The following is a 10,343-nucleotide window of genomic DNA, read 5'->3' as shown; positions in this document are numbered from 1 at the left end:
CCTCTACCTCCCTGCAAGCCCTCTGGAGAGGAGACTGCCCAGTTGGCCACAGTTCTGGCACCCTGGCACTGGGAAACAAGATTGTCACCTCCAAATTCCTGTTCTCCCTCCTCCACTGTGCCCTCTTGAGGGATGCCCAGTCCATTCCCTGCTACTACCTGCTTATCCTAGTGGCACTCCTGTCACCTCCACAATTCCGAGGAAGTCCCTCCCTCTCACAGAGGCACTGGCCCCAAGGGTGGCTGGCTCCTGGGGGCCCCAGAGCTCACAGAATTCAGGGGTAGCAAGCTGGGACCATGTGCTAGATCCAGCTTGCTAATTTATTTTGTTTGGCTGGAATCGTGTTTTGTAAAGGCCCAGCAGGGGCAGGACCTTGAACCCCCCAGACTTTTAGGGGCTAGGTTCTTGCCATCCTGCTGTTCTGCTTTAGATAAAAGTCCATTCCTAAGACCACCTCAGCTGCCCCTAGAACTGTCCAGATTCTGAAAGCCTACTGCTAATTACAGCTTCCTTCCTTCCCCCTTCACTTCATGCCTCCTCCAATCCTGTTCTGTTCCCCACACACAGAGCTGCAGGCCCTCAATGCCGCCCCATTATCCCAGGCTTCTGTTCTTCTCTTTGTTTTCCTACCCTTGCCATACCGATCCTCTGAGTACCCCCACATCTTCCTGTTGGAAGCCTTAGATGAATCTAACCAGCCATCTTCAGTGGGATCATCCTAAAAACAAAAGTGGGTTAATTTTTTGCTCTTCTACAAACTTCAAGGTTATTCCTCAGCCACTGGGCCAGTGGTACTAAGGATAAAGACACACTCCTCACCTGGTGTGGAAGGCCTCGTGTGCTCTGCCTCTTGCAAACTTCCCCTGCATGTCTCCTCACAAACTCCTCTCAGCCCTGTGACACTGCACGTCGAAATTCTTAGCCATCACAGCCCCTTTTGGGAACCTGTACCTGCACAAGAGCTTTTCCCCTCACTCATTCTTTTGCTGGCTGAACTTAGTCTTATTTTTATTTTTATTTATTTTTATTTTTTTAAGGATCTTGTTTATTTATTCATGAGACACACACACACACACACACACACACAGAGAGAGAGAGAGAGAGAGAGAGAGAGAGAGAGAGAGAGAGAGAGAGAGGCACAGACACAGGCAGAGGGAGAAGCAGGCTCCATGCAGGGAACCCGACATGGGACTTGATCCCGGATCTCCAGGATCACACCCTGGGCTGAAGGCGGCACTAAACCGCTGAGCCACCTGGGCTGCCCAGTCTTATTTTTAAAACCCAATTGTTTCTAGGGGTAGATAGCTCTTTGTGTAAAGGCACAGAGTAAGGCCAGTGAAGATATACCACAAACAGATAAACAGCTGCTGCCTCTCCGGAGGGCCAGAGGTGATCAGGATTGAGGGAGAGTTGGTCAAAGCGTACTTTGGCCTTATCTGTCAAGTTTCTACTTTTCACAAGGAGATCATATCATGTATTTATTACTTGTGAGATATAAAAACAAACAAATGAAGTAGTTCAAGAACAGGAAGCCTTCCCCAGATTTCCCAGGCAGATGGAGCTGTTTCCTTTTCTGGGATCAAACAGCACGTTCCCTGTGTTATGGGAAATGCTGTGTTTTATGGTAATTTGTTGGTGCCTTTTTCTTTCTAGAGGGGGAGCATCCTCAAAGGTAGAAACTTTATCTATGGGGATCCCTGGGTGGCTCAGCGGTTTGGTACCTGCCTTCGGCCCAGGGCGTGATCCTGGAGTTCTGGGATTGAGTCCCATATCGGGCTCCCTACATGGAGCCTGCTTCTCCCTCTGCCTGTGTCTCTGCCTCTCTCTGTGTATCTCTCATGAATAAATAAATAAAATCTTTAAAAAAGAGTCTTTTATAGTTAAAAAAAGAAACTTTATCTAATTCATGCTCCCAGTGCCTAGCAGAGTGCCTGGTCCAGAGCAGGTGTTCAGGGAGTGTGGAACCCAATGTATTGCCTCCGCCAGTGGGAAACATTTTGAAAACACTTGCTATGGGACAGGCATGACACTAGTCCTGAGAAATTGTTTAGTTTTACCATAGCCAAGTGAGAATGTCTCTAGGAGTCTGAAATATAGGTAGAGGGGCCTCCTGGCTCTTGGGGTGTGTCAACATGGGGATGGGGCCGGCACCCCCAAGGTCGGGATCCAATTCAATGCTACTGTCTTGTCACATGGCGTGCTTCTGAAGCCACTGCCTCCTCTGCAGTTAATCTAAGAGCAAAGGCTATATTCATAAATGCTGAAATCATCTCTAAGATGAAGAGGCCAGCCTAAAGGAACAGGTTGTCCCCATACAGCGTGGGCCAGGAGGCCCAGAGTTAGGAGGACACTCACACCAGCTGAGTGTCCCATGCTTGGAGGGAAGGGTTGAACAACTGTTGGAGGGAACTGAAGAAGGCACCCAGGATCCTACAGTGTCATCATGAGAGTCTGCTATGTTTGAATTTTCCAGCGAGATTGGAGCTCCTATGGAGTGGGATGTTTAGTAGGTCCCATCTATTGCCAATAGGCAACAGGGCAAAGGAGTGGCCTTAAGGGGTCAATTAGATTGGGGCCTAGAGAGTGGGTAGGGTGACCTTTAGAGTTGTAAAGTGGGTATCATGTGGTCAGGGCAACACTTTAGGCTTGCATGTGTAAGTGGCAAAGAGGCTGAAGAGGGTCTAAATGAGTCTCTCATCTGAGCCTTCCTCTGACTGGCCCCTGTATTCAACCTTGAAGAGGACAGTGTACATTCCTGAGGTCTCAGGGCAGTGAGGCTGGGTACTCAGGCTTCTGGAGAGATAAGGGCAGTGGCAGTGGCAGGAGGAATTCGGTGAGCAGCCCCCTCTGTGCCTCCCCCCTTCCTCCCACACTGTCCAGCTTACTCCCAACTATCTACCCAGCCCTACCATGGGCCTCAGAATTGCTCAAAGTAATGCCAGACCATGCTACATACCTTTAGACCTCAAGGAAGAACACCTCCAGCTGGCCCATTACTTTGTCAGTAACTTTTATTTTTATTTACAACAGAATTGGTGGCTTTCTTCCTCCATCTTTAGTGGCAGTTAGCATCAGCAGCCAGATGGAAAGTCCGCAGTGAAGTCAAACTCATTCTGTCCCAGCCACAGCTCCGGAAGCTCATTGGCTCGGTCCAGTCCCAGTTCCACTACCAGGGACATCAGCACCTCTTCATCCACTGGGTCGGAGTCAATGATAGCAGGGCTCTGGGCACCAGTAGAAGGAGAGAGTGATCCCGCCCCTCCCACCTGAGCCCCAAAGCCCCAGTTTTGTAGGGGCCCTGCCTCCCCAGCTTGTCCCGGAGTGGCGGCAGCCATCCCATGATACTGGCTATTAAGTTTCTGCAGCTGCATACTGGCCAGCAGATGAGGGGCAGGGTGCAGGTTGAAGGGTGGGGGTTTAGTGGGAGGGGTGACAGTAGGAGAGCTTATTGGAGATGGAGATCCCGAGGAACTAGTGGGAGCCCCACTGGCCTTGGTTCCGTTTGTGGCTACCCCGGGGTAGTGAAGGATGGCCACTGCTTTGCGATCTTTCATACCCATATTAGAGTAGGCCAAAGAGCTCATCTCTTGGTTGGCATCCTACAAGAAAGAGAAAAGGCATAGCTTCATACCCCTGGCCCTGGTTTGTCCATCACCAGCCTCATCGGGTTCAGTGAGCCACTACACGCACTTCATTAGGGGGCTAGTGGTGAGGACAGAGCATGAAGGCCCCCCTGGAAAGTTAGGCTCCCAGCTTGAGTATCCTCTTGCTACCATGGTTCCGAGCACTGAGCTCAGACCCAAGTGCTCTGTGCTGGGCACTCGCCATCCTAAGTGGGTTGGTTGCTTTCATCTCTCTCTCCCTGACCCTTCCTTCATGTCACCATTCAGAAAAGGGCATCTCATGGACTTTCTTCTCAGCCTTCATAGCCATCTCATTAAAGGAGTGGCCCTGTGCCACCTTGGGTTCTCTGTTCCCTTCTGTGCCATCTTTCAACACCCCGGTGCATTTGACTTGACCACATTTAGGCAGAATCTATTCTCATTCTTCCCAGAGAGAGTCCTTCTGTCTCCTTTCTGCTAAAGGATGCTAGATACTAGATAGGTACAGGAGGGCCTATCACAAGGCCCAGACCAGGCCACCTTTCCATGCCTAGGTATCTCCATCTGCAAGATGGCAGAAGTTACCTCCTTCGCAGGCGAGGTGCCACCCTTGACATCAAGTGCAGGCCTTGACATAGTTGGCATTTCAGAGCGTTGGCAGAGGTTGGATAAATTGGTGGGAGATGGTGCTGTCAGCTGGAGCTTTTGTGCTGTATGTGAGGGAAACGAGGTAATAAGGACAACGGCTTTGTTGACTGAGAAAGCACTAGCAAAGCCCTGAGCAAGGCAACTCCACACAGCTCCAAGGCAAGGAAGGTAACAGGTTTAAACCCAAGACCAGACACCACCTGAGCAGAGGGAGGAGATCAAGCTAGAACATTTGCCAGAGGCAGCAAAGGTGCTTGATTTTGCCAGGGGCCACGCCCCCCCCCAGCAGCAAGTTTCTCATATCACACCAAGGGGGGACACACGTGACTGTTTCCTCATGCGAGTGACTTCAGAGACCTCAAGTGTGTGTGAGAGATGTGCTGTTTCTGATTCTGAGGGCAGGGATGTCCCCGAGCAAGTAGCACACTTTCTCAATGGGCCACCAGCAGGCCCCCAGGCCTCCCCTGGGATTGGGAGAAAGTAGGAAGGACCAATGGCAAGGAAGACCTGGGAAGCTCTGGACGCTTCTACTCAGGGAAGGAATGAGTCCCCAGAGCTAATGCTGTGGGGCTCCAGAGCCCTGCTTCAGGCATGGATGTGAGAGAAGTCTGGCCGATCAGGGTAGTCTGGAGGCACTAAGACAGCCAGAGAGCAGCTAGCAGTGTCTCAATCTCCTCCACGCCTCCCAGACAACCCGGGCAGCATTGGACTTTCCCACAATATCGGCTCTGAGCCCAGCCACACCATCTGTAGTGACAGGTGGGCATGATTCTTCCTGGGGGGAAACCAAGGCACGGAGCTCCAATGGCTTTCCCATCAGGTTGCTGTGGTTCTGGGAGCAGGATCTAGTACTCCTCTAGCCATAAGTGTCACCTGGCCACTGGCCAAGTCATCACACCTGGAATGATTCAAACGGTTCCTGAAGAAATGATTCCTTAGCCCAAGTGCCAGAGAATAAGGGGATGAGGAGGAAAAGGAATGCCCCCAAGCTGGAAAACTAAAAATCTCTGAAAAAGCTCAACTTATTTTCCTAGAAGCTTGTTTTTTTCTTTTAAGCCCCCTATATTCTAGCCTTCATGATGAGTTGGAGATGTAGCATTGCATATTTAGAAATACCTCTTAGCCCAAAGATTCTTCAGGACCTTAAAAAGGATCTCTAATCTGTCCAGCAAGGTTTGAATTCTCCATGCCTCCCTCTTCCTAGTGGTCATTAGAAATCTGTTCAGACCCTTCTAGAAAGTCATTGCTTACTAACTCTATTATCGCCATTTATAGGGGAAGGAGGCAAGAAAAACAGAAAGGAAGAAGGTGGTGGGGAGAAAACAGAAGAAAATCAGTTTCTGTGTTTGCCACTGCTGCTTGATTGGAGAGCCCTTGTCTTCTCTGAGGTAACCGGAGACTATTTCAAGCCAGTGATCATTAGACAAGGAGTCTAATCCATGTCATCTTTAGGAGCTCAGCACCTTTGGTATCAAGGATTCTCATGTTCAAAGAAAAATATCTGGGGTGGGGAGAGCTTGACCATCTCCCCCCTCTTCCTATTCAGCCTCCCTTGCTTCTGCCCTAGGACCCGAATGTACAAAAGAAAAAACACCAGCATGAACAACAATAACAAAAAGAAACAGAGGAGAGGAAAAAGAGGTACAAAAAAAAAGGGGGGGAGAACAAGAAAAAAAGTATCTCTGTTCTGATATCAGTTCCTGGGGAAGACCATTTTAACCTGTCTCCCCTTTCAGGCTGGGAGCTCCCCATAGGCGGGACCCTGTTTGCATTCCAATCTGAGGCCTCCCATCATCCCCACCTCTTCACCCGCCCTGAGCCCTGACCCCTGGCCTAGGTCTGGGCTCTGTGGGCGCTCAGTAAGTGTTAGTAAATCCGTCTGAAGAGGCAATAGCATTTCGATCGGAATCCCCTGCACCCTCCGCCCCCCCACCCCCGTCCCTGCTTCCCCGAGTCTCTGTCCCCACTCTGCCGCCCATCCCATTCGAAGGCAAAGCTTAGGAGCGCGGAAACGGCCCGGCCGGCTATCCAAGATTTGAGTTGACCACTGTGCAACCGCTGTGAGAGGCGGCTGAACAACCCGGAGCAACAAGTGCCTCCGCGCCCGCTGGTGCCTCGTGGGCCCCAGCCACCAGTTCCCGGTCCCGCAGCCCTCCCTTCTCTACAGATCTTCACCTGGGCTGGCAGCCCCCTCCCGCCAAGATGGGGGTGGGGAGGGAAGAGGAAGAAGAGAGAGGGGAGAGGCAGGTAGGGGGGCCGCGTCTTTGACCTGTTGGGGGACCAAAAGTTAAAATGGCACCAACCGGATGGCTCCATCTCGATTGCTATTTTCTCACTCAGAAGGAGAAATTTAAAAATCCAAACAGTACTGCGGCTTGGCTTGGACGCGCTCTAACCAGATCAGTCAGTTTCGCCACCTGAAAACTAAAGGCCCATTGTTTGTGGACAGCTCGGCTGCCCTCCTTGCCGCATCCGAGGTGGATCTGCGGGAGTTGGGGGCAGCTGGGAGCATCCCTGCACGGTGGGCGAGAGCATCCAGGCCACCGGGGCCCTGAGCGTTCGCTCCCGCAAGTGCTGTTATCAGGAACCGATCGTAGAGATTGGATGCGCAGGCGGAGAGGGACACTGGGTTTCGGCCTCTGCAGCGAGTTTGGGGCCCCGTGGTCTTTCCGCGCGCGGGGGTGCACTCAGCGCCGGCGGCGGCCACTCCCTCACCTCACCAACACTTACTGAGCCTCCGCTGAGTTATTCGTTGTGGCCGCAGGCTGAGCCTATCCCCTAGCCAAAGTGCCTGTAGTCAGTGCTAGAAGCCCGCTACGAGAAGAGTGAGACAGGCTCGGAGAGGTTCGGTAACTTGCCCAACGTCACAGCGCTAGAAAGTGTCGGAGTCGGGATTCGCAGCCAGGTCTGTCTGACTCCAAGTCCAGCGAGGCAGAGACAGTGCGCGGCCCGGCCCCGCGGCCCTCATTTATAGGGAGATGGGTGTTTGCGTGAGTGTGCGTGGGTGTGCGGGAGTGCGTGGGGGGGGAGTAAAGGTCGGCTGGGCAGAAGAGGCAAGTTGCCCAAATTCGCTAACTTCCATCCCGAAATTCGCTGAACTCGGCCCCCAAGGCCCCTCTCATCTCCAGTCCTCGAAGGAAACCTGAGCTTCGTGCAGCCCCGGAGCCCAAGCGTCCAGATGCGGTCCGGGCGATTAGCAAAGTCGGTAGAAGCCAAGCTGGAGAAAGCGCGGGCGCGGGGAGAAAAGGTGCTGCGGTCTCCCCGGGAGAAGCGGGTGCCTGGTCCCGCTGCCCGGCAGGCAGGCGCGCTGGCGAGCGAACTGGCTAGCTGGCGGGCGGGCTGCGGCCCCTCTGCCCCCAGCAGAACAGCTTTCAAACAGAAAACAAGTCCCCCAGAAATCCCCCCGGCCCGCCCGGCCGCCGCCCGCTCCCCACACCCGCTCGGCTGGAGTCCCTGGCCCCGCCGACCAACCCAGCGCCCTGCCCGATGGCCTGGCTTACCTCTGCGAAGCCGCCTGCCCTGGAGAGAGGGAAGCGCGGAGCCGGGTGAGCCGCGGGCGAAGCAGCGGAGCCCCCAGCCCCTGGCACGCACGCCGCCACCACCGCCGCGAGCCGGTCGCGCTCAGTGCCACCCGACCCCAGGGCGCCTGGGTAAAGCCCGCACCGCCGCGCCGCGCCGCCGCCGCACCGCACAGTGCCGCACCAAGCAGCCCCGGCCCGCGCCCGTGCCCGCCCGCCCGCCCGCCCGCAGCTTCGGCGCCTGACTCCGGGGCGGTGGCGGTGGCGGTGGCTGCCGCCGCGCTCCCTTCCCGGCGCCAGGGTACCCGGTTCTCAAGCCCCCATTGCCGCCCGGAGAGCCTTGACGCACACGCACACGGCAGCAGGCTGGACTCGGCTAGGAATCCCAGGAAGGACAGACCCTTCCCCCCCTCCCCTTTTTCCCCTCTCCCCCCAATTTCCACGTCTTTATAACCGGCTTAGGGCATTATTAGCACATGTCCTGGCTCGTGGGCGAGTTGGTGGCAAAATCTGAACTGGATACTCACCGAGGGCCAGAGCGGGTGCTATGCCTTCCTCAGCCCTCTTCCTCCTCTCTGGGAACGACTCCTCGCAGGCGGGCTGCGGGCGGGCAGCCGGGCGGAGCGAGCCTCCTCTCCGCAGCTCAGCGGTGCCCCTTCTGCAGCTGTGCCGCTGGGAACATTTTATAGCGGTGCTGGCGTGTGTGGCCCTTTAAAGGCGCTCAAGCTGGTGCAGTCACCGCGGATCGTGTGAAAGCGAAGGGCCGGCTGGGGAACGGAGTCCCAGCGGCCCCGCGGGTCCGGCAGCGCCGGAGACCATCCGTGGTTCCCGGGGTGGAGCTGGCGGGCCCAGGCCGTGGGCACCCTGCGCCTTGAGCCCCAAGCCGACGCCTGCGCTCCTAAAGCTATGGGGGGCCGTTGCCCGGGACCTGGTCTCTCCCCACCGCCCTGCATGGACTTGCCCAATAAATTTCACTTAGCAATTTCGCTGAGGCGAGGGAGAGCTGTTAGTGTCTATTTTCTGACCTAAATCTAGTGAGGTGGCCCGAGCGGGCTTCAGGGGGTTGCGGGGTGGGGGGTGGGGGTAGAGCTCTGGGCTCAGGGAATGGCCCGGGGAAGGGGGCGCACTCGGGACGGGGCGGGTGCCGGCGGGGCATGATTGGAGTTTTCTGCGGGGCTTTCTTGGAGCCCGTTTGCCCCCTTTGGGCCGCACCATCTTGTGAAAGGGCTGAGGCTGGGAGTCCCTTTCCCCTTGAAGTCCCCAGATTCCGGGCAGAGCCTCATGGAGGGCCTATCCAGCAGCGGCGGCTTCCCTCGAAGGCTTCAGCAGGGGTTGGGGTCGAGGGATTCTCTCCTGTGGTCATCCCAGGCGGAAGGAGGCTGGCGGGATGCGACGCGGTGATATGCTGCCCACCCAGACCGTGGGGCCAGGTGCGGCTTAGGAGGCACGCGGAAAAGCCAAGAACTAGCAGCCGGGTCCGAAGAGCTTGCTCTGGAGTTCAAGGGGATTCCTTCTGAATTTCCATGATGCCAGGTTATGTTATTACGATTATATACCCATTCCCATCTAGCAGGTATAATAACATTTTGCATCTGGAGCATATATTTCTCAGGTTGGGATACTGTCTTACAGGGTTTCCTCTCCTTCATCTCAGTTCCTGTTCCTTGAGGTCAACAAGCTCCCATCTCACCTCCTACAGGAAGGACAACAGGATTATTTCTGTACCAAGCTCCATTTTTGGCCCCTTTAAGCAACTACTCATTTTACATGGTTTATAAAACATGCTCTTTTCAAAAAGTCCTGATGTTAAGAAAAAAACAGAGGTGAGGGAATGTCCTGAAGTCATTTTCACTATGTATGCCTTTTGTCTTCTTAATTGGATTTGAAGACCTAAAGGTCTTTTCTTTTTTCTTCTTTCATTTTTTTCTTTCTTCCTTACTTCCTCGCTCCCCCCACCCCCTTTTCCCTAAGCGCCCTGCATTTGCTCTTTGAACAAAGTTCTGTTTGCTGACGGACTAACCGGTTTACTGACATAAAGATGGGGAGCCAAGGGGGGGCGGACAGATGGAGGCCTTTCCTTAACACCTGGAGGACGCTCAGGACGTGCTCCAGTCGCCAGATAAACCCCTTCCCCAGCCCCAGAAGCTGCTTTGCGCGCGGCTCCATTCCTTCCCCTCACCTCGCCTCAACACAAACCCCAGTAACAACCCCTCCCCCCACAACACACCCCATTTCTCACTTTGCCCAGAGATCGTGGGCAGTGCCCAGTTTGCCTCTGATAAAAGGCGGGATCAGTCGGGACCCTAAAACCCTACAGAGTTTGCTTGTGAAATACACCCTCAAGCCATCTTGGTGTTTGTGTGAAGTGAGCGAACCTGGGCTTTCTGATTGTGTGTTGCTAATTTGGACCTCCGACCTGCCCTCCCCTTCCGCCCCCTCTCGGCAGCGGGTCTGGAAACAGCGGCAGAGGCTTGGCTGCAGGCTCCGGATCCGGGAGGTGTCGGATCCGCCCTCCATCTATTGGATGGCTCCCAGACCAATTGTTAGAAAGAGGCATATGTTCATCTCGGCTTCT

The 10,343-nt window shown here is 54.7% G+C and overlaps 1 protein-coding gene across 6 annotated transcripts; it reads right to left on the bottom strand.

Annotated features, from left to right (window-relative positions):
• Positions 1–2,993: 2,993 nt before the first annotated feature.
• CITED1 (Cbp/p300 interacting transactivator with Glu/Asp rich carboxy-terminal domain 1) lies at positions 2,994–8,497 on the bottom strand. Of its 6 annotated transcripts, none has more exons than XM_041741278.1 (5): positions 8,124–8,170; positions 7,751–7,769; positions 6,554–6,674; positions 4,188–4,312; positions 2,994–3,599 (listed from the first exon to the last, which is right to left on the bottom strand). In XM_041741278.1, exons 3-5 carry the CDS (start codon positions 6,564–6,566, stop codon positions 3,072–3,074), a joined length of 666 nt encoding a protein of 221 aa, XP_041597212.1. In that variant the 5' UTR covers positions 6,567–6,674; positions 7,751–7,769; positions 8,124–8,170; the 3' UTR covers positions 2,994–3,071. The 6 variants fall into 6 exon arrangements, with proteins under 6 accessions (XP_041597212.1, XP_041597213.1, XP_041597217.1 ...); XM_041741279.1 differs by having other exon boundaries at positions 8,118–8,165; XM_041741283.1 differs by lacking the exon at positions 6,554–6,674 and having other exon boundaries at positions 8,118–8,171.
• Positions 8,498–10,343: the final 1,846 nt, after the last annotated feature.

Source organism: Vulpes lagopus, chromosome X (genome assembly GCF_018345385.1).
Source record: "Vulpes lagopus strain Blue_001 chromosome X, ASM1834538v1, whole genome shotgun sequence".
Classification (NCBI taxonomy): domain Eukaryota; kingdom Metazoa; phylum Chordata; class Mammalia; order Carnivora; family Canidae; genus Vulpes; species Vulpes lagopus.
This window is presented reverse-complemented; position numbering and strand designations above follow the sequence as displayed.